Source organism: Egretta garzetta, unplaced genomic scaffold (assembly GCF_000687185.1).
Source record: "Egretta garzetta isolate BGI_Z169 unplaced genomic scaffold, ASM68718v1 scaffold154, whole genome shotgun sequence".
Classification (NCBI taxonomy): Eukaryota; Metazoa; Chordata; class Aves; order Pelecaniformes; family Ardeidae; genus Egretta; species Egretta garzetta.
Window position 1 is genome coordinate 9,080,360 of NW_009259600.1, and position 24,328 is coordinate 9,104,687.

General features: G+C 45.2%; 1 protein-coding gene across 2 annotated transcripts in view; it reads right to left on the bottom strand.

Annotated features, from left to right (window-relative positions):
* Positions 1-3,111: 3,111 nt before the first annotated feature.
* Positions 3,112-24,328, bottom strand: part of SYBU (syntabulin) — a 28,036-nt gene continuing 6,819 nt past the window's right edge. The window contains exons 1-5 of one of the 2 annotated variants that reach the window (XM_035893875.1): positions 20,788-20,899; positions 9,515-9,617; positions 6,901-7,104; positions 5,447-5,596; positions 3,112-4,222 (exon numbers count right to left, since the gene is read on the bottom strand). In XM_035893875.1, coding sequence (XP_035749768.1) covers positions 3,112-4,222; positions 5,447-5,596; positions 6,901-7,104; positions 9,515-9,617; positions 20,788-20,857 — 1,638 coding nt within the window. In that variant the 5' untranslated portion in view covers positions 20,858-20,899. Of the gene's footprint in view, positions 4,223-5,446; positions 5,597-6,900; positions 7,105-9,514; positions 9,618-20,787; positions 20,900-24,328 lie in introns of those variants that run through there. The other variant, XM_035893872.1, reaches the window with a different exon arrangement.

Here is a 24,328-nt window from a genome sequence, read left to right on the forward strand (position 1 = left end):
ATTCATTCACCACTTCCCATGGGCAGGCAGGTGCTCAGCCATCCCCAGGAAAACAGGGCTCCATCACGTGTAACGATGACTTGGGAAGACAAAGACCATCACTCCATATGTCCCCCCTTCCTCCTTCCCCCGGCTTTACACGCTGAGCATGATGTCGTATGGTGTAGGATATCCCTTTGGTCAGTTGGGGTCAGCTGTCCCAGCTGTGCCCCCTCCCAACTTCCTGTGCCCCCCCAGCCTCCTCACTCGTAGGGTAGGGTGAGGAGCAGAAAAGGCCTTGACTGTGTCAGCACTGCTCAGCAGTAATGAGAATATCCCTGAGTTACCAACACTGTTTCCAGCACAAATCCAAAACATGGCCCCATACGAGCTACTGTGAAGAACATTATCCCAGCCAAACCCAGCACAAGGAGGAAAGCTGGAGGCTTGAAAGCGTGCTGAATTTTGGGTAGATATCAGAGCTAGGGCTTTTATTGGGAATGTGGTGGGAACGCTGTCACCTCTCGCTAATGCCTTACGAGAGCCAAGTGGACAGAAAGATTTTTAAGGGCAGGAACCAACTTTGACGTTATTCTGGTGTTAGCACCTTATGTCTTAAATTGCACGTTTAAATACACTCCTGCTAAATGGAGCCTGCCCGAAACACGGTTTGAAGTGAGTTTAACCTACTGAAATTTTAAACATAAGCATAGGTTTGTGCTGCTTTGTTGCCTGCTTGCTGCAAAAGAAACCTGTGTAGTTAGAGGTGAATGTCTCTCCTAGAACTGAAGATCACTTTTTCCTCTAAATTATGCTCCATTTCATCACCACTCAAAGTGAAGATCACTTAAACAATAGTGGGTGTGAAAGAGAAATCAAAAATTGTAATAAAGTTGGTAACACTGGTTATAAAATATTGCTCTCTTGGCGTTGAACAGACATACTCTGAAGTAGCAAGAAGGCATTTTCTGTAATGTGGTCCAGTCCCAAGAGGAGATCTCTAGGAATGATGAAATTTGATGGTTGTGTGAAACTTAGATTAGCACCCCTTCCAATCTATTAATTTTGGCCCTTGTGTCCATGTAATTAAAAGAAAAAGCTTTAGAAAGTGACCTTTGGGCACTACGTATTGCAGTAATGTCCTAAGGCAAGCCAGCTGGCCTGCAGGAACCTAAGGTGGCAGGAGAACATGGAAGAGGAACTTACTGTCAGAGAAAGCAAGATGCTCTTGTGACCATCTTTTTGAACTCTTGGGGACTACATTACATCAACTTGTCTCTCCGATTTCTCTTCCTTAATACAACACTTAATGAACCCTCCTGAATCTTTGGGGCAAACACAAATAATTCAGCACCCAGGCATTGCAGGGATGTGAAAGGTCTCTGAGTCGCCTCTGTAAGCATTGGTGCATATCACCCTCCCGTCTTGCAAATGCTCCTTGCATGTTGGCCAATTATTCCTCCTCCCCTGTGGCTTCCTCATAATGCCCTTCTTCCCAAAAGCTGCGGGGCAATGCATGGCATTGTCTGGCTTCACTAGACCTCTTCTGCTCTGGGTTGCACAGGGAGATACTACATTTGCTTTGCTGGAGGGAAACACAGCAGGCCAGTGAGGTTTAAATGGCCAGAGGTGTTGTTGAAAGGTTGGGTAGGGCCAGACAAACCCCATGGTTCCATCTGTTGGGTAGTGTTGCCCTCCTCTGATCTATGCACAGATCTCAACTTTTGGACGTGGAGAATTTGTGGTTTGATGGTCACAGTGGCATCTCAGTGGGCACACCGAGACTGCGTGACTCTCCGCCAGGTTAAACAAGGCCTTCTGGATTGCTGTTAAATGCCAGGAAGACTGACACTCTCCTGGCAGTGCAGAAGTGAGAAGTTACAAGCTTCTACGAGGTTGAGTTGGGTTAAAGATTAGGTCACTTGCATGTGTTAATGCAGCGTGGGTGCGGCAGAGCAGGTGGCGTGCACGTCCGCAGACCGACTGGAGCCTTTTCCCGGGCTGAGTGCTTACGCTTGGGGCTGCACTTAGGTTTTCTCAGCCTGACTCTGTTCTCCAGGTCCTGATGATTCCCTATGCCCTGGTGCCATGCCTCCTCCGGCTCTGCCTGTGCCTGACAGCTCAGCTGGGACAGGGTATTCTTTATAGCTTTGCTACAATAAAACGCTCGCACGTTTAACATTTCTAACATGCTTTACTGAACTTGTGATTATAAAGGTAATTTACAATAACGCAATTAAATAAACAATAAGTTAAAACACAATACATTTATACATAGTATGTCAAAGGGGTCGAATGACTATCAGGTTCCAATACAGGTAAGACTTTAAACCAACATTAATATTCAAAGTGTATCCACGCCTATACTTATCATTGTAACATGTTTCAAGACTCCCAACAACGTACATTTTTGGTTACAGTCCCCGTATATGCAAAAGACCAGTGAAATGCTCGAGCAATTGCACAATTGAGAAGAGCACTACACGAGACAGGCACGAACGATGTGCTGGAAGCTGCCTGGGAATATGGGCTTTACCTCTAAATTGAATTGACATTTCAGACAACAAATGGAAAGTGCTAGCATGCTTTCTGGAGTACATGTGGGAACAAGTCTCCATGTCACTTACTGAACACTGTCGTTTCACAAGTGTTTTAGGTCAGTGCTGCCTAAAGAAATACCCCACCCTTCTTTGGGCATTTGCTCCCGTGCGCATCGCGCACCAAACTTGAGCTAGTGCAAAGCACTTGTACATTTGCTCAGTGAACCAGCCAGGGAAACTGAGCTTACCGCTAGCTCAGCAAACAGGAAAGTGTGCTAGCTGAAATTCTCTTGATTTCCCTGGTCATGTTTGCTGGCACCAGAAAGACACCAACACAGTGCCTGGGAGCAGGAGGACTATTTCTGTAGGCAGCAGTACTGTTAAAAACACCAGTCAAAACCATCTTGTGGAACTACAGCATTCGGCTTTTTCAATTTGAAACAATGAACAGGTTTTTGAACTGATTTATAGTGCAAATCAAATAGCCAAAAGCAAAATGATGGACTCTGCCAGAATATACAGTAACTTTTTATCTATCTCTTCCTTCTTTCTCTCTGCCTCAGCTGATCAGTGCCCAGGGACAGAGTGGACTTTAGGTTTTGATATTGAAGGGTGTACGGCGTAAAGAGTGCAGGGCCACCAGGCAGCAACCACGAAGCAATGCTCCAATATTGTAAATGGGATCTGTTCCTCCTCTCTGAGTACTGAAAGCCCACATGATAGTTGGTACAACAGGGGCTGCCACAGCCAGAACATCTCTGAGGAAACTGCTGCTCCAGTATCTCTTTATTCCTGTCTGGGAGAAAGTACTGACATACCCAAGGGCTTCATCATCATAAGGTTCTGTAAAATCAAGTTCTTTCATGAAACGGTTTTCATTAACTCCTTGTTCCACCTTCCTGCATGGAGACTCCACAGGAGACAAAAGGATGGCAGAGTTTGGATCACTTGGAGTTAAGTCCATTATGATACCAGAATCACTGAAGCTTCCAAGAGAAAATTCACCCAATTCCTTCAGTGAAGAAGGTGGGCTTAGAGGACAGGCATCTTGAGCTCTGAAGATGCTTTGAATGAGCTGCTCCACATCTAGGCTACATGGCACCACATCAGTCTGGATGGCCTGTTCCACCATTATGTTTCTGCTTTTCTTCTCCTCCTGGGAAGAAGTTAGTTTTTCATCCAGAACATTTTCAAGCATCTCTTTATTCACAGCAGAACTGGAAGGAGCTGGAGCACTCAGCTCAGAGGTTGTGGTGGTCAAACTCCCTTCAGACGAATCAGTCCCGTTAGCTGTGTCCTCATTAGGCAGCAGCCCACTATCTGTGACCCCCTCCAGAGCCTGGTCCTCTGTGATGAGGCTGTCTGGCATCATGGCACACAATGCTAATGACGTCCCCTCCAAGTCATACGTGTCCTCCAGGCACTGCTCATCCATCACAGAGCTGTTCTGAGCCATCTCCATGCTCTGCAGCAAAGATTCCAGTTTCTTGTTTTGAACGTTTATGTCTATGAAGTATTTCTGAATTTTTTTGTCTTTCTCAGCCAAGCTGTTTTTCATGGTTTCAATAACCTGCTTGAGTTGTTTAATTTTGCTTCTTGCTTCCTTCAAGGCCAGCTCTGCCTCCACACGATTACACTCTTCTTCAATCCAGTCTTCCCTCATCCGTCCCAGCTGAGCTTTGAGCTCTTCTATTTCTGTTTCCCTGTAGCGAAATAAAAATATTGTACTCAGCGGAAGACGCTGACAAGAGCCTCACATGGACAAGAGCCCCACGTTGACCACAGTGGGATGGCTACGCTGCAGAGATGCTCCAAGAAGGAAGCAAATTTCACCGTGCACCATTTGCTGCCACCTCGGAGAGAGCTGGCAGAGATGTAAGCCGCCTGCCAGGACACGCCGGCTGACTGCTGCCTGAGTCACCGACCTTGCCACACAGCCAGCAGCCTTGTGGGCTATGCCATGATCCTGGACATTCTGAGGCACGAGCGGTGACTTCTAGGTTAGGTCCCACCAGTACAGCGCTTAACATCTCACCTGCTGCCTGGCCCTGGGGGAAATGAAAAACATCTGCTTGGATGCATCCCCTGTGCCCGCCAGCAGCTCCTCACCTGCAGCCAGAGCCAGCGCTGGCCTTGGGCAGCAGGAGGGAGCGGGGCTGCGGGCGCCTGCCCTGCTTTGGCCAGCGCGGAGCCAGAGGCTGCTGCCTTGACTTGCAAGCAAGTGGGGAGAGGGGACCCCAAGGTGAGATCCAGCCCTCACAGACACAGAGGTCGGGCTGTCCCGAGCAAGGGGTCCCTGGGACTCTGCCTTGGGGCTCCATTCAAACAGCCCTTTGTGCCCGCTTGGGTCATGTGTGCTGGCGAGCCAGCTCCCAGGGCGGTTTTAGTAAAAGAAACAGCATCTGGTGCTGTGTCATGCACGTTGTCACTTCGCTGCTCAGCGTCCATACAAAGGACCATTGTGGAAAATTCCATATCCAAGTGACAAAAACACAAGTGGGCACACTGGTTTGTGGAAGAGCTTTTCGTTCCTTAGGGTAGAAGGGGGACATTTGTAGTCATATTTCACTAAGTGAGGTAGAACAGGAGTCTAAGGTAATACATGCTGGCAGGTAGAAACTGATTTTATCTATAAAAGGTCTCAATGCTAAATCAGACAGGTAAAAAAATTATTCTTTAAAAATATTCTATCAGGAAAGTTCAAAAAAGGGAAAAGAGCCATATTTGTAACTAAACTGCATGGTACATATTCACTGCGCACACTATGAAACCTGAAATACCTGAAAACAACCTAATCAGACTGACTGTATTTCAAATTTCTTAATGAACAATTTATGAGGTGAAGAAATGAATAAAACCATTCAGAATTCCCACCCCTAAATGCTCCTGAATAAATCTTTAACTCCGATTTCTGAAGTGAAATATACCTTTCTTTAAGTTTGCTCTCAGATTCCTTCAGCTTTGTTTTCAGATGCCGTACTGTAACTTCCTTCTGCTGCAGAGGAGTCAAATACTGCTCTGGGTTTGGGGGCTTAATGCTGTGATTGTCACCACAAGAATTGTATCTCCCTGATCGCCTGAAAAGAAAAACAAACAAACAATCACATAACATCACTCCTACAGTTCTTCATTCCTGGCAAAAAGAAAAACATCCCATTGACTGACACAAAGCTTGACGCATTTGGGGGTCCTCAGTGTCCACACAAGTGACTCCCTCTGGCAAATCAAAGTACTCGAGGAAACGGCTGATTTGTGGCTAAAATTTACTATTTATTGTACTTGGTTTCAGTGCCGTTGCATCAAATGAGATGTTTAACTTTAAAATACCTAGCCATCCATCCCCTCACCCGAAACGGGTGCTGTGCCCAAGAGCAGGCAGCCGGGCCGCTGGCACGGGTACCCAGCTGCTGGCACGGCCAGGTGAGGTCGCCTACGGACAGCGTTCAGCTCTGCTCCTGAGTTATGAAGCTGAGCACCCTGAAACCCAGAGCCACCCTGTCCAGCTTTAGCTGTCTGTCTGACATGCCTGGCTGTTGAGTTGCCTGTGAGAGAGAAGGAAACAGCAGCAGCATGGTAGCAATTGCTTCCCTGTGATACGTGTCATATGCTCCGGCAGGTATCAGAAACTGCACTCCTCAGGGAGGCATCTAAGCATGTCCAGAGGAGAGCAACCAAGCTGGTGAGGGGTCTGGAGCACAAGTCATACGAGGAATGGCTGAGGGAACTGGGGTTGTTTAGTCTGGAGAAGAGGAGGCTGAGGGGAGACCTGATCGCCCTCTACAGCTGCCTGACAGGAGGCTGTAGGGAGGTGGGGGTCGGCCTCTTCTCCCTGGTAACAGATGATAGGACGAGGGGGAATGGTTTGAAGCTGCGCCAGGGCAGGTTTAGGTTAGATATTAGGAAAAACTTCTTCACTGAAAGGGTTGTCAGGCTCTGGAATGGGCTGCCCAGGGAGGTGGTAGAGTCCCCATCCTTGGATTCTAAGGATGGGCAGGGTGAATTTTCGTCCAAGTGTATAATGTTTTCTATACTACCCCACCCAACTCTCTCCAAAGTGAAAGGACCCTTCTGTGAAAGAGCCAGTAAATCCCCGTGAGAAGCAATGGCATGAAACCACATGAAGAAGCCTTTGCTCTGGAGGGAAAACCAACTAAAAGGGACTTTGACTAAAAGGAACCTTGAATTTTACAGTGCTGAAACTAAAAAAGCTTTTACACAGGATGGAGCACCCTATTGACTGTCGAGCCACCAACATGAGGAGTCACACCTATGCTGAGGAGCAAGGTGGTCTGCTCGGCAACCCAGACAGCTGATCCCGCCTTGCAGTGCAGAGAAGGTAAGTCAGTGCGCTGAACACCGGGATGCTAGAATAAAGACTTGCCTCATCACTGGGCTGCTGTCGCTTCCTTTGTATGAGCCTGAGTTGCTGCTGCTGGCTGAAGAAGCCCGGTAACTTTGGTGGATGTTAGCGGGATTCAGCTGGTTTTTGCACAGTGTTGACAAAGGGTCCTTTTCACGGGAGGCAGGTGGGCTGGCTCCAGACTTGTAGGATAAGGATCCATTATTCCGACCATAAGGGCCACGACTGGAGGGGAACCAAAATGGTTAAAGTGTATTGCATTATCCTTGCCATGCAACCCGTTATGTGTCTTATTTTGCACACAAAGTTGTCAAAACACTAAACGAGACAGATAACTGTGAGTAGCTGGGAAGAAAGACCTGAAGGCATCAGCCACTGCACATTCTTTCATTGACTGTGGGGCGCTCAGTCTGAATTACTTGATCTAGGGAAACCTTGGCTGTTTTCACATTTTTCTGTGGATAGCACAGTTCCCAGTGACTCCCTCAGATCGTCCACGTTCCCTGAAACTCTGACTCCGTTAAGTAATGAGAGGATTGCAGCCTGGGCTAGTGCCAAAAGAACCACAGTTTGGCTTTCCCTGGCCAGGCCTGCGGAGAGATGCCCAGCCCTGGAGGTTTGCTGTAAGACTGCTTTCATGCTTCTCAGCAAGCAGCCCGAGGGATCACAGCGTGCAGTGAAAACAGATTTTGTTTGAGCCACTGTTCTTTTCTGCCTTTGGCATACTGGGTGCTTCAGCTGTCACTGTCAGCTATTCATTTGCTTAGATATAGTTTGAGCCCTACTGAGAGCAGGCTGAAATGGTATTAAAATAGACAAAGGAAAGCGCAGCCTTTTCTTTCTTCCTTCCAGTTTCCCTCATACATATCTACCTTTCTTTTCCCACTCTTTATTAAATAATCTGTCAACTGTGTGTGCTTCAAGGCAATTGGTATCTGCACTGCCCGGCAGCTGCCAAAGGGCTGGGGCGCTCCGAGGTCAGCGTCTCCAGGCACGTTCCTCGCTTGCTCACTTGGTTTGCCTTCCTGCACACTACCATGCTGCTACCTTCATCCTCCCATGGAAGCTGTTCTTCTAAACCGTAATGAAAGGGCAGGTTTCAAAAAATACAGAAAAAGGCAAATCCAGCCAGCAAAAGAAAAGGCTTGAACATAAAAATTTAAATACCGCAGAATTATGAAACAAAATCTCTTCTTAAAACTGTCTGACTTGGTTTCCTCCCTTCTCTGAAAATGGAACAGTTTATAAGGAACAGATGGTTGAGTGGCTGCTGCAAACCTTCATCACGCTGCTGCGGTTTGGGTGATTTTATAATTATTTTACAATGAAGTGCAGGACTGTGGTTTCTGACAACATTGAAATGCTTCATAGTGAGTTAAGTCAAACAGTTCAAAAAGAGCATATTGCAAAGGAGACATCTCCTTCCCCTTTGTGCAGAACAGCACCAGCTCTGGTGTGAGGCAGAACTCGCGCGGACTGTGCCTAACACAGCAATGCACGTGAAGGAGCACTGTTATAGAGGACTTCTGTCCAGTTAAGTAGGTCGGCATGCTCTCATTTAAAGTTATATTTAAATACACAAAAATATATGGAACGATACATAATCTCACTGAATGTAAGGTGATTTTAGGGCTTTGGATTATACTTAGTACTGTTTATTTTCCCCATAGCCAGTACCTTTACTTGTTAGATTTAATCTAGAGAGTGCGTAAGTAATGTTTATTTTTCTGGCGGTCTCACAATACAGATAGGAAACTGCTCATGAGGCATCGTTCCGCTGATCTCTGTACACTGGGATGCACTGTGACCCTGGAGACGCCTGCACACGGGTACCCCGCTGCCGTCCCAGCCTGCCTGCCAGCTCTTCCACAAAGGGCAGGAAACCAGTCCTGTCAATTTGAACTCTTCCCCCTCCTACTCCAAAAGATGTAAGCAGCAGGGGTTGCGTGGGCAGAGCACAACATGCACGGCTCCATCCAAACGCCCCCGTATTTGCAAGCTGCCTGGATTTGCACTTCACACATGATAGGGAGAAATCTTACAGAAATCTTTCATGAAAGGTTCATTTAGATAGATGATTATGATCATGTCTTTTATTTTCATATTTATAGTTATATAAAGGTTGGGCAGGGGTGTTTAAGAAAAAGGTGTCAAAGGCAATATTGTCTACTTCTTCCTACAAAAAATAAGGTAATGATCTGGAAAGGTACCTGCCAAGCCGACAATTTATTACCGAGAGAAAACAAAGAGGTAAGACCAAAAGGTTAAGGTTAACTGGTGAGAAGTAGTGCTTTTAACTAACATAGACTCAGTTGTCTCCTCCTCCACTCCAGCCAATGCCTTTTCTGCCTCACCTGATTGAATCTCCCATATGTGTTATGAATAAACAACAAAAAAAATCAGTCAGCTGATCTGGCATATTGACAGTTTTTGTGCTCCAGATACAGCATTTTTTTTTTTCTTTCTTATATCACAGTTCTCATCAGTGTAAGTCCTGCCTGACAGCATAGCGTTACCCAAAATTTTTGAAAAATCACAGTACTGGTATTGTAGGTATTAGCTGCAGGACCTTACATAGCAGTCTATCTTTGCACGAGCAACACTTGCAATAATCAGGAAAAATTGCTTTGCTTACTTGCGAGAAAAAGAAGATCTTTTGCTTCCAGCAGCAGACATATGGACTTCAGGAGCTGAAATACTGCCTGTGCTGCTTGAAGAGCTAAAATCAGCTTCACTCCCTGGAAAGGAAAAGGGAAGAGTGAAAACATGATGGAAATTATAACTCAAAGACTGTTTTCAAAATAACAGTGAATCACAAGCATCCTTCCTTTGTCCGTCCTGTGTGAATTTTAGAAGTTGCATGAATTTTCAAACATCCCTGAGGACAAGCGCTGGATTTATTCCAGATTTTTAACATTTCTTCAGCACTGGCACTTCAACAAGAGCAGGAAAAAAAAGCATTTGGATACAAAACCCTCACGCTACAGAAGCCATTTTAGGACTGGGCTGGGAACATTCGTTGTGACAACCTGTTTGCTTTCTCACAGCCACCAGCACATGAATGAGGCGGCTCACGTGGCACCTTCGGGAGCGCGGTGATTAGGAGCACACAACTGTAACTGGAGGTTTCTCTTGCTTTAAACCACATGAAAATACTACTTGCAGGGAGGAAAGCTGCTTCCATTTCGGTTTCTGAGTACATACATGTATATATGTATAAATGTGTATGGCCTAATAGGGTATATGCATATATATATAAGCACATACGTATGTGTGTGGCACAGAAGCACAGTAAGGCAGTTCTAATAGCCTTAAAATAATCCAATAATCACACGTGACTCTCAAGTGCTTCTTGGGTGCTAAGCCATCTGTCTGACTGCTGACTTCCTATGGATCACGGCTTTTATTTCCCAGGCTCTGGCGTATACAAGGAAAACTGTTCTCATTTTGCTAAGGTCAGCACAGGTAGATGTACTGAGAAAGTCATATCATCTGGAAAAAAAACCCACCCTAAAGTTAGGATTTTTTTCAGTCTGTCACTCAAATGGGAAATGTCCCAAGCCACATCCAGGTGTCATGCTGCAGAGCCACAATAATGGGTGGTGACTTTATCTGAGGGGATGGAAACAACTTTCCAACATCCTTTAAGCAGCTGGTCAGGGGGAGCATCTCCAACCGAAGAATTCCTGGGTGCTGTCCCATGCATAGACACCCCCGGCCAGCGGCTCCAGACCTACCACAAATCCCATTTTTGCTATCTTTTCCACGAGGGGGAGATGCAGCTGCAGCTACCATCCTCCCTGCTGCAGCAGATAAACCTTCAAGTGCACAATGTCTCTTAAATCCTTTGCAGAGCTGATGGAGATGGGCACATCTTGCACGCCTGAATACCTGGGACTGGGAAAAGGCCTTGTCAGAGCCTGCCTTCACAGCCTTAAAAAGAATGAGACATCCAGCCTTACCGTCTGGCAACTCTTAGCAATTGGTCTTAGGATCAGATGTGTTCGGATTTAACCCAATACTATCACAACCTCAGCAAGTCTGAGGCCAGCCCCCATTTCTCTGTGCCTCTGGTTCAGCCCAGAATATCCCTCAGCCCAATTTCAAAGTGCTCAGATACAAAGCTTAGCTCTTCAAAAGGGTATCCCAGGGACGCAGCTTTAGCACCTCTAACCAACTCCATAGCCAGTACAACAGCCCAGATAATCAGACCCAAGGCACCACAGCTGTAACCAGATCAGAACCACGCACGCGTTTGCGAAGGGAGGGAGGGAGGGAGGGCAGCAAAGCCGCTTTGTTTCACAGGGTATTTATATCATGTCTACAGATGCAGATGTCACTGACCCTCTCCCTGGGGAAGCAAAATGACCGTGGGACACGATATCCGAAGCTGCAACAGTTTTCCTGATAAACAAAACATTCCCATCTACAAGACTAAAGGACGCTCTGAACGCCGTCTCGGTACCACACTACTCCCAAATCCACTTTTCCAAACAAGACACGAACAAGTAAAAATGTTGCGCGGATGTCATACCTCTGGTGTTCGGATCCCCCAAACATTCCTGCCCTTGCAGGAGGCCAGCAGCTTTCCAAAGCCAAGCCCTGGCTGTGGCACAGAGAGCAGGAGCCCCAGCCGAAGCTCACCTCTGGTTAAGTAGACCACATTGTAATCAGATCTCGCTACCGAAAGCATTTCAAGGAAGCAAGGCTTAATAATCACCTCTCCCTGACCCGCCTGGCTTGGAGGGCAGTGCTGGGATGGGCTGCCAAGCGGGGCACTGCCGGTAAGAGTTAGCAGAGCCTGAAAATGCAACCACCTCGAAGGCTGAGCTTTCTGAAAGACCGAACTGCATCTGAAACTAGGAACTGTGCCTGCAAAGCACAAATTAACCTTTCTTGCCCCAATTCTGGTAACAGCTACACATAAGCTTAGCACTGAGCACAGGAGACTAATGTTTAAAATTAGGCACGTGGCTATTTATAGGATCTTCGAGAACATTTTATAAATTAAAGGGATCACTGCTAGTAATGGTTCCAAGTGTGTTAATGACATTCAAGCCAGCTTTGCGTGCAGCAGAGCTCAACAGCAATGTTACTAGGAGACTTTAAAAAATATTTTCTCCCATTTGGTAGACATCTCTAAGCAAAATAACATGGCATCAATCCATAAAATACCAATTGCAACATATTCCTCTGGGTGAGTGTGACTTCCATCTTACAAATGTCTTAACAAAGAGGTGAAATTCCTTGTCTAGCAGCAATGCGGGCAGGAGCCGAACACGGCCTCTCATCTCTCCTAATGCCATTCTCCAGGGTGACAGCTCCCTAAGGATTCCTGTTGACTATTTTTGTCCCTGTGACAATGTGATTGCCAAAGCTGACACGTGTAAGCCCCAGAACAGCCCACTGATTCAGCGTTAACCACAAAAAGGTTGATATTTCTGAAAAACATATTCTTTTGTCCTAACAGGACATAACGCTTGTTTGGCTCTGACCTGAGACTTTCCTGTTAAGAGGACTGTCTTGCCCACCCTGTCCTGCAAAAGATGCCACAAGTTGAGCTGCCAGCTTCAGCAGTATCGCATTTGAAATTCATTCATACATATTCATACATGGCCAGCTGTGACAGAACAAAGGGTAATGGTTTTAAACTAAAACAGGGTAGATTTAGATTGGACATAAGAAAGAAATTCTTTACAATGAGGGTGGTGAAACACTGGAATGGGTTGCCCAGAGATGTGGTGGAGGCCCCATCCCTGGAAACATTCAAGACCAGGTTAGACAGGGCTCTGAGCAACCTGATTCAGTTAAAGATATCCCTGCTCACTGCAGGGGGGTTGGGCTAGATGGCCTCTAAAGGTCCCTTCCAACCCAAAACATTCCATGATTCTATGTTTCTATATTCTTCCATGTTCCAGCCACTCAATGTCACAGCAGCAACAGGCGAGCCAACACGGGAATATGCTCTGATGGCACATGTAGGGCATCCGATGCTAGGGAACCCATCACTCTGGCCTCCCCCTGCCTCACCACGGGCTCCAAGGAGCAGCACACCCATGCCATGGGAGTGGAGCTGTGCACTGCTCTGTGCAATGGGAAGAACAACACAAGGATGTCCAACAAATTACTGTAACATTTTCCAGGATTGCTGCTTGCCTGGAACGGGTATCTGAGAAGCAGGAGTGAAATCGTGCCAAACCTAGCGCCGTCCCTGTGCTTTACCACTCGATGGGCAATGGCACTGAGCTCAGAGCACACCACAGACAGCATCATGCTGTGTGCTGCCTTTCAGCTCTCTTGCTGCCCCGACGGCACCGTGACAGCCACCTAGCTCCAGCTGACACAGAGGGGAGGAGAAGGGAGCCTGCAACACCGCGACTCTGTGCTGTGCTGCCCATGATGAGGAGCACAACCAGGCAGAGGCAGAGAGGGCAGCCATGGTCCGGCAGACACATGTGCTCGTCTGCATCATGGGTTGGGGACCACAGCTCTGGGGGGTAACGCTGTCCTGCTGCAGCACTGCAGCCGACTGGAAAACCTCCTACTAATCAAAGGCAAATTTTCCATCCTGTATGTGATGCAAGTACAAATTTCAGGGTGGGATTGAGGAAAGGGAGAGTGAGCTGCCTGTGCCAGGGCAGGTACGCCTCCAGCTGGCACTGGTGTGTGTTTATCCCACTCGTGCAGTGCAGCTGTCACGCCCACATTTTAGGTACAGAAAAGCCCCACCTTGAGCTCTGCCCTCTTCACTGCCTCAGCCACTGTGCAAGGATAATGGCACAGCACAGCAACCATGTCACACCTTGCATTCACTGCTTTTGCAGGTAGGACAGATGAGGTATATTGGGCCTACCGGCCCAATATGCAAGCACAGAAATACCACGTCATGTATCTATGTATGTATATAGAGACAGTACATACATTTCTTGCACAGACTCACACAATAACCCCACATGCACGCCTGGAGTATGGCAACCCAGTCTGCTACTTCTAGCCATGACAGGTGGTTGGATACCCTGTTGTATTGTCTTCTGGGCTTGGTATTAAAATTTTGTTTGCACTTTAGCATTTAATCTTTTTCCTTCTATAAGAATAAAGCTCAAACTTTCTCATGGACCAAAATATTGTCCATTTGCTATCTAAATAGTAATATTTGTGGCCAGTGAAGCCATCGCTCCCCGCTCTTCGAGGGACATCCGCTAGGCTGCTTGCCTGCTTTCCCTCATCAGACAGACCTGGTGCATTTTATTGTCCGTTTGCTATCTAAATAGTAAGACTAAAATATGGAAAAAAGGAAAAAGTTCACATAATATCAGTGACAGGAACATTGACAGCTGAGCAGCAGAACTGGATTCCTAAAACTCAGGATGCATACGAACTTGTTAAAATTTAATCTTTTTGTGTTAGGTCTTTCCTATTTGCAACATCACCACTGTTTCATAGCTGTCAAAGCATATAAACCACAGAGCTTACCTATCTTCTGACTCCATAAACATGACCTCTTTATAATCACCTTGATGCTAGGTTTTGCATATAGTCACCCAGTGAAACAGAGCTGTATATAAAACAGCGCTGACAGAGACATCTTGTCCTCAAGATGTAAAGCACTTAAATTTGCTTAGCCTCCTTGCCTTCAAAAGCATCCTGTTAGACTGCAAAGAGACCAAAACGCGCATATGTGGTCACCAGCCCTATGCGTCAACTAGAGGAGTAACTGGCACGCTGTCTCTGCAGGTAGCTTTATTTAGAGACCCCAGGGGAAGGGGTAGGGCCTGGCTGCATAAAAAAACTCCAGCAAAGCCATTAGAAGCAGCTGGAAAAGTAGGAAGAATTCAGCTGAATTAAGCCCACTATTGAAAGGACCTGTATTTTTAAGATATTTGGGTTCATTTACCTTGAAACCTTTAACTCACAGCTACACGTCTAGTTCCAATCTTTAACAGCATAAGCAGTGTATTTCCAGGAAACAATAATGCTGCTTCTTTTCTATTTAATATGGGGTTGTTCCTGCAAGATTGTTTTTGTACACCACAAGCAATCTAGGAAAGAAAACCACGCTGCTCACATGCACTGAAAAAAGAAAAAGAAGCTGCAAAGAAGTGATGAAGTCTTGCTTTAGCATTTCAGGCTTTTCTAAAGATAACACCCTTAAAAATGACCCATTTCAAGGGCAAAGTCCCCTAGTAGGATTTGTACTCAATTCACAGTGCCAAGCCCATAGCTGACAGTGGGTTTTGGTTCCAGTCCCCAGCCTTTGACTTAGTACTTGACTTGCTATTGCTACATGCGAGACTCTCAGACTTACTGTTGTATTTCACACCCAACAGTAGCTGGGTAAACACAGATATAATCCTGGGAGCAAGGAACAGGACACAGGACTGACTCTCCTCCATATGGACTGCTCTAGTCTTTGGGTGACAGAAGCTGCTCCCACATGCTCTACCTCTACCCGTGTCTCGTGCTCCCCCCTACCACAAGGTCTAGAGTCCGCGGAGGAAGCTGAGGAAGACCCCTTGGCTGCAGTGGTTCAGGAACTCTTAGGAGAGGTGTGGATTTGAACTCCTTTGGTCTAAGGAGGGCACTGAACTCTGATCTTTTCCTCCAGCTCCAACTGCTCAGCTGTGACACAAAACAGGGAGGCAGCACTAGCGCTGGTCGTATTTCACGGGAATTAAACGCACTGATTGCCGGCACTCACAGGGCTGGTCTAGCTCTAGTATGCACGTTCAGAGTGGATCCAAGCCATGCATGTGGGCACACCCAGGGCTACAAGTAGGTGGCTAGGCCTGGGAGATGGGCACTCCTCTCTGGCATCTCCTGAGGACTGGCAGAGGTGTGTTCCTGCCTGGCACACCCTCTGCTGTGAATCTTGGATTTTAGTACCTAACCATCCCACCTGATTTGATGTCCAGTTCAGTCATGGAGCTCAGATTTGTTGAGTTGCACTCCCAGAACAATGGCGAGAAGCTGGGCACAGCAATGCTTGGTGTGGTCCCTCCTAAGGGTACCAACAGGCATCCCCTCCCCTACCCCACTGTGCTGGCCAGTGAAGCCATCACCCCCCGCTCTTTGGGGGACATCCACCAGGCTGCTTGCCTGCTCTCCCTCATCAGACAGACCTGGTAATCACGTCTGAGCTGATTGCATGGTCCAGTAGCAGCTGATAACTTGGGCAGCTGGCAAAGATACAGTCAGAGGGGATGTGGAGCAAAACTTTCAGCGTGACTCTCCGTAAATTGTTCAAGCCTCCTGGGTGAGCAGACTTCCAGCTCAAAACCAGACTGAAGACTTTCGGGAAGAACTGCAACACAGATCCTGCTTCCCTGTTTTTGGATCTAAGCTTGATTTTACAAATGATACCCTCAATTCAGACTGCTGGCTGTGTGATCTAAACCAATTTTTTATCTTGATTTTTGCTCATCTTGCTTGCTTACTCTTCATACTTTGGAAGAAGGGTTGTTATCAAATAATTAAAATTTATCTCATTAAGCAGTTTTCTGATCTCATCTAAATACTATAGTTATGGTAGTAATCTGAACTGCATTAATGCAGATTATAAGCACTGCAGATCTCAAAATGAATTCAGAATGTGACTCGTGTATGCTGCGAAACCACAATCAATCAAGCCTTTCTCTAAAAGCACAGTCACTACAAACTAATTACTGATATTGGCTGAGAGCCATCATGTATATTCTACGTATCACTATGATCTGGGCTTGTGTTTTTCTTAATTGTTTTTAATTCATGGATTTGTAGAGCAGCCACAAGCGGATGCTAGAACAGACAAAGAGCATTACAAGTTGGGATTTTTTTCTGCTTCGTATATCTTAAAGAGATTCTTCATACAGAAATCAGCCTGACCTAATTATCTTTTGTGCTTCCATACGCAGTTCGAGCTGTTCTAACAACACCTTAAAAATGGCTCCCATAAGTTTTCTCTTCTCAGCCTGAAATGACCTTTGTCAGGGGGAACATATGTTCATGGAGCAGAAGGGAACAGTCTGGGGAACTTATCTTCCTGTTCAAATAAAAAGGCCCTTTGGATCAGAGACGGAAGGATGCTGCTTTGTGGCACCTCAGTAGAAACATTGAGAATGCAAGGTTCAAAACATACACTGAGAGCTGCATAACATGATGCTCAGCTTGCATTTGACAGTTTTATAAAATGTATGTGTAAATCTACCTTCGGAGAAGTATCTTTTATATGCAAGCATGTAGTGTCACCTCAGGAGATTTTTTTTATGTACCTGGCAGTGCTATTTGGTCTGTTTGAAGGGAAAAGGATAGGCTGGTCAGAAGTATTTTTAGGAGCTGGAAAATGTCATCTTTGGCAGGGATGACTTAGCAGTACACAGAAAGGGAGCGAACTCCATCACAGACTGGGAAATCATCCCAGCCCTCCCGTCACGTTGGTGGCAGAAGTTTAACAACGGGCTTTCAGAAGCCCCTTCAACACATCTCCTAAATCTGGTTCCCATGTGCAAGGAGGAGAGAGGCTGGCTGGTGTGCAGCAATTAACTGTGCAGGCACGCGTTCGCAGCGCATATGCAAATGCATGAAATCTCATGCTAAACCTGATTCAGCCAAAAGCTTTTGCACAGTCACCCTTAATATAAGACATATGGTTTTCATTATAATGTGCATAAAACATTTTAAATTGGTTTGACATGTTTTCAATGGGCAAAAGAAAAACACTGGAAGGAGAAAACATGTCTGGGAGGTAACTAACTAAACAACCCTGCAGTCCCAGGATGGAAAGCAAGATCTGCCATAAGCTAATCAAACATTTACTGTAACAAACACATACATTGAAATTATTACAAAAAATAGTAGAGTTCAAGTGTCATCTATTGAGAAGAACAGTAAAAGTCTGCCCAGTATATTGATTGGTTGCCTAAACTATATTTTTTACAGTAATAAAGCCAAGGTAGGTCTGAGGGCAACACATTTCAAGTTATGACTGCTGTCATTTGCTGATTTTTTCCCCAATAGCACTCTTATCGAAGCACGAATGACCGACATGAAGCCTGTGCTTTTTCAGCTCATTAATCCTTGCGGGTTTGTGGTCACACTGTATTCTGCCAACAGCAAACAGTCACAGCCTGCCTGGATTTCGAAAGCCAACAGCTTCCTGTTACTTACAGAATTCCAGAAGGGAGGAGTAGAGACCTGTAATGAAGAGCCTCAGCGTGGAAGCAGGACAAGGCTTGTAAAATTAATAAAATATGAAACAAACCCTGCAGAATTTTCATTTCCTTTAAATACATTTTATGTAACAGTATATATAAGATGCACTATTGTAAAGTAGGTTTACTATTTTGTTATGTCACATTAAGGGTGCTATATTTCAAGCTCCCTGGGGAAGTGATGTCCACCTTGCAGTGACTGTTGGCTGGATTTATGAAAGGATGCCAGGTCCCCAGCTCCCAGGGGGGAATTTTGGAAGTGGCTCTCTCCCTATCTGCCACCCCACTCGGGAATACCTCCCATTGGTTTCAGTGAGAAAAGCTTCTCAGCTGTGTGAAACTCTTGTTTCTGGGCAGGCTAGAAGCAGGTCAGCATTAAAAGCACTGAACAGCTTGGTGCCTGGCTCCTGTCTGAAGACCGGGCTGGATGTTTCACACTACACCAAATACATCAGGGAAGCCCTCTTTGGCTGCCTGCTTTACTGGGGAAAGGATCCACCTGGGATTCACAGGGCCAGAATTGGGAGGAGGCTGCACAGCATCTCCTCGCCACAACACCAGGAACATGCACTGCATCCCACAGTAAGAAGTGGATGAAGATACAGGGTTCCTGTCCTCTCAGCTTATTATGCCCCTCTCCAGCTCCTCCGTAAACCTACCCAATTTGGGATTCCTTTCTGCACTACCCCTGCTTACATGGGTGAAATCCAAACAGGCCTGAATTTCCCACAGCCCCCACCTCCATCAGGAGACCCTACGCAACCCCTGCATCCAACACACCTGAGAAAACTAAGCTCTACAATCTAAAGTTTTGGACAAAGTTGGGCAACCTCTACCTAGTTGCTCTGGCTGCTGCGTTTTATTTTATGATTTTTAATTGAGTTTTCTTTATTGGAACAGGGACTGGATGTGCATTTCTCCTTTCTCCTAGGCTCTTCCTGAGCTCAGAACTGTAACTTCAAGTGAGAACCAAAACAAAGTGAACTAAACGGAGAACTAAAGCACCGCTTCACCAGGATTTAGATATCTAGGTACATAAAAGCAAGTAACATACCAGTGCTTAAACAGGCCAAGTGTTCAAAATGCCACTGCTATCTGCAAAGACCTGCTTAGTTGTTTATGCTTGAGCTTCCACTTCTGAGCCCAGTAGCCACTAACTTACCCGATGTCCTTATACCACAGTGAAATCAAATAAGTGAGATTTGCATGACCGAAATAAAGACATCCCCTTAGCTTTCCATACCTACATCTAAATATAGATATATAAACACCAGGAATATATAGACATATGCACTCAATACTGCTCAAAAAGTATTTAAAGTAATCAATCTGGGGGAAACAAAAACTTATAGGTAGTAATCTGGTCACCAAAAAAGAAGTTCAGAGAACACTGAAACTATTTCTGATTTGAAGTCAAACATGGCCAGAAAATGGAAACCCATAATTTTCTACTTTCTGTTTGAAATGATGCTTTAATTTTGAAAACTGATGAATTTCTTTCTTCTTTTAAAAAGGGGGTAAAAACATAAAAAAATCTCCCCAAACATTCTGAATATTTTAGATTGAATATTGTCTTTGTTCAGTCTGAAACAAAGGTTTTATTTAGTGCTTTGATTTGGCAGCAAACCCCCAAATCAGTTATTTGCATAGACTCCACTTTGAACATAGTAAGATGTCAGACAAAAAAGAAATAGGGGATGTAAAGGAAAATAGAAAAGGAAATAATCTATCAATTCTTGAGTAAACATTACTCAGAAAACAGTTTAAATCCCAGGATTCTCATTAAAAAGGCATTAATAACCTGGAGGAATTCCAAAAAAGGTCAACAATAATGATAACAGGATTACAGGGCACTGTTTATGAAGGGAGATTAAGAGAATGCAATTTGTGTATTCTAAGATAAAAAGAAATACTGGCAACACTATCTATCACGGGGAGAAGGAATACAGCTGGAAAACTGTAAGGAAAACCGTATAACAGCAACACAGGATTCTGGCTGCGATGCGTGTTATTTCATGAAAAATGGCTTGAAATAAAACCCGATGGTTGGTGGGAGTTGTGCATAGTAAAGTGTAGCTGGAGTAGGTTCAGAATACTTTAACCAGGGAATCAGAAAGCTATTTTAAACATTGGCATAAATAATACAGTTTGTAATTTAAAAGCAGAGCACAAAAAAAAAAAAAAGATCTCCTAAGGGAAGATTCATAATGGCCTCTTTTGTATGCACAGTATTTCTTTCTGTGAAGGTGAAGCGGGCTGAAAACCACAGAAAACAGCCAGAAGGAGCAGAAAATGCACTGCAGTAAATACACAAATTGCAAAGCATGTTCTAGCTTGACCTCACACACATTTTAAAGCAAATACTTAAGAGTGTGCAGTGTGTATAGCGTCGGTTTCTCCTTTTTGGCTCATATTCCACTCTGGATTAGCAGAGGAGAAAAAAAAACCCAACCCTGCTTGAATATACAAAAAGAAGTCTTTCTGACTAAAGTTCAAGCTATTGCCATCTTCCATACCTGCCTCGACCCTGACCCCTAAACCCCAGTCCCCTTCTTACAGCGTCAGTCAGCCATCTTTTCCAGATGCAGGAGCACATCCTCACACTCCCCAGGACACCTGCATCTCTGTTAGCAGGCATTTGGAGCGAAAAGATGAATTGGCTGGTGCACGTCTCACCCTGGGAGCTCCCTGCAAAAGTCCCGCATCCGCATCCCCTACTCACTCCGATTTGCAGTTTGAGCCGTGGGTCTCTCACGGACCAAGCGCAATGGTAAGTTTGAGGTTGCAGGCATCCTCAGGAGAGATTCTCCCTTTAACAGTGGGTGTCCCACTTTCTGTACATCTGGAGCGGTATCAGGACAATTAACGGGCCAGAGAGAGAGAAAAAAAGGAGTTATGGTGTGCCTGCTGGGAACTTGTCTTCAAGCCCCCAATAAAAGAGTTACTAAAGTACACGAAGTGGAACAGCTTCCCTGGGAGCAGATTCCCTGCTTCCCCTCAGCCTGCCCAGCAGCCTTCTATTAGGACACTCTTCTCCTCTGTGCTCAAGTCCATCCTCCAAAAGAGGTGAAGATCTAAATATAAGTTCCTTTTCCCTTTACTGAACTAAGTAGCAGGGATCTCCTTTTATCTATTTATTTTTTCCTTTGTGAAGAAGGGGATAAGTACCTAACTGCAGAAGATTTGTGCCCAAGACCCTGTACTGCAGGTGGCCCGTGCCACCAGCCCATAGCTGGGCAGGTCACTGTCTAGGATAGGTGGGACTCAGGCTTTCACCTTTTACTTGCCAAGTCCTCCTTTCAAACTTGCTGGCTTCTTTTTTGGATCCTCCATTTTCATTGTGGCATCTGGGCTGCAGCCTGAGAATCTTCTGGACAAAGAGAGATATATGTCTTGAGAGGCCACCGCTCAACCACTAATTGCCTACATCTCTACTAAGAAGATCTAAAATAATTTTTTAGAAGGGAGTGGATTGTAAAATTTGTGACACAGAAGTAAAAGATTGTTTTTCTAGGCCATTTTAATTTAACAGGGAATTGTAGATTTGTGTTCAAAAACACAAAACAATTTAAAGCCAAAACACTCTTTGTAGCTGCTACTTTGCTTATTCTCATGTGAAAGAGATACTTGGCTATTTGAACATCTTCTCCACAGCAATTCAAGCAAATTTGTTTAAATTCAAAGTTTAAATCTAATATATATATAAATCTAAACTTAAAAATAGTGCTATGTTAACAATATTTACCTAATTTTCTAAGCATCTTTTGCTCAAAATATTTATATTCTGATTATATTCCAGTATTATTTCTTGGGAGTTATGGAGCACTTTTTTCACTTCAGTGCAATTTAGTTAGTTTATGTTCTAAAAATACTTTATTCCTGCGAATTCACGGTGCGAAATGAGATACAAAATCTCCCTTGCGCAATGCTAGGCACCTTGGGCAGTGGTCCTCAGTAAAGGGGACAAACAGAGTGCCTAAGCTTATCAAGGCTGAACAGAAGAGGAAAAGGCATCTAATTAGACCTACTTGAAGATCCATGCATGATCTTCAAACACAAACTCTCTTCCGCAACTGAATGTCTAAGACTGACTTTCTGTTAAAACAAAAAAAAAAAAAGAAAAAAAGAAATACAAGAGACCGAGGCTGTACTTGGCTTTGATAAGGGCTAACAGCAGAGTAGTCAGAGACCCGACGAGGAGCACAGGAGAGAGGGTGGGATTCATCTGACTAAACATGCATGTCTCTAATGTAGGCACCCAAGTCCGAGCCAACCTCAGTCCCATTTTTAGTCAATGGAGAGTTAGTCAGTATAACCAGTGAGTTCAAGGTACTATTTATCTTATCCTAAAGTAAATGTTTATATATTTGGTCAGAAAGACTGCACACTAGATTTGCTGATTTTATTTGTTATATCTCCTTTAAAACAAAATACGACCTTAGTGTGCTTGTGCAGGCAGAGACGATTACAGCTACATTACAGATAGAGAACTGCGGTCAGATAAATTACAGGCCAGCTCTGCTCCATCCAACTTGGCTGAAGACCCTGAATCCACATCTCCCTCAGCTCTCAAACAGCCCGTAACCCCCAGAAGAAGGGAAAGGGCAGATTCACCTGTTAAAGCTGTTCCACCTCCTGTGAGCAATGGGGCCAGTCACTGGAGCAGAGGAAGAGCGCCAGTGCCCACCTGCAGCCCACAGCTCCTGAGGGTCGTCTGAGGAGGCCTGCAGAGTCAGACTTCACCTCTTCTGGATCACAAATACCGAGGGATTTGTGCCAGACGGAGGAGCTCCAACAGCATCTACTGGCTGCGCTGGGTCTGTTGACCCAACTGACCGTTCCAAAACTGCCAGGGGGACCTGGGGCGCAGGCTGTGAGGGCAGCGCGGGCTTGAACCCCGACTCGGCGTCCTCGCTGCCGGGGGGGGAGATTGGGGGTTCATCCCCCTGCGGGGCACACCCCGTCCGCCGGTACCCATGGCGACCGAGTCTGTAACAACCCCCGGTGCTGGCAGGTCAAGTAAGCAAATCTACACAGCTCCATAGCAACAGACGTGAAATTAAAGCGGATCCCATCAGTAAAATACACAGGAGGGCTCAGTGCATGCAGAATTACTACCAGGAACCAGTTTTATTTTAAAAAATCAGAAGGAGCGTTTTTGTATGGGCACAAAATGAAAGGCGAAGAGAGGGGAGAAGAGCAAAAGTAAATGAAAAAAAGAAATAGGGCTGAAAACTGCCACAGCTGTATTTGTTAGGCTCTGCGTTGGAAAAGATCTCAGCTTTATTGTCCCAAATCAAATTATGAAGTGCACAGATAAGAAAGGGAGAAGAGCGAGATTAAAACTGTACAGGAAATAAATATTGCTTACTGTTGGATCTGAATGTCAGGGTGGTTGCACTGGCTGCTCCAGGGGTGGGACAGAAGTGAAGCATTCAAACCATGTGCTTTTATCTGAGAAAGCTGACACATGCTCAAGTGCTTCCTCCCTTTTTATTGCCAAGGTGATGTTTTAAAAAGCAGATGGAAAGCCTGCCAAAAGCACATGTCATTGACCACTGTGTATCTGCTCTTTGCCAAATATTGAGCTGCTTAAAAATCTAATGCTCAAGTTAAAGCTGTCCTCGTCTGGTGGAAGTTACCCAGGGAACCTGGGCTTTTCACTTGCTAGCTCCTCTGCAGCCCTAAGAGAATTTATGCTTTACTGATAAACACTACTCATCACGACATTGCTTATTATTAATTCAAATACTTTAAGGAGGTACAAAAGAAACAATTATATGGACAACTTATGGCCATAGGCAAGATGCTCCATCATTTGTTATCAACATACTGCACTCAATCCATCTTCAGAACATTTTTTTGTTCTAGGACCTATTATTTAAACTGCACTGAATCAGGTGTAGCTCATTTCCTAATCTCAGCGTGACATCAACCACATATTTAACTATGTGGATATACCCAGGAATGGAAGCTCAAATCTTCCCATCTTCACTGCACAAGTAAGGTTATGACTGATTGCAGGATTGGAGCATGGCATATCCTGATTAAATCCTGCATTTGTAACCAGGTTAAATGTCCTTTGACACAGCCTTGTTCCTAATTATCCCTCCCTCAGAAAAGGTGCAGGCTTGGAATCTGGGTTATAAAGTACTGCTAAATAAGTCACAGCAGAAAGAGAGACACGTTACACGGAGGTCACCAGTCTTCTCATCGCTTTCATCTGTGCGATTCTGATTTTAAAAGGAAGCACACCAATTAAT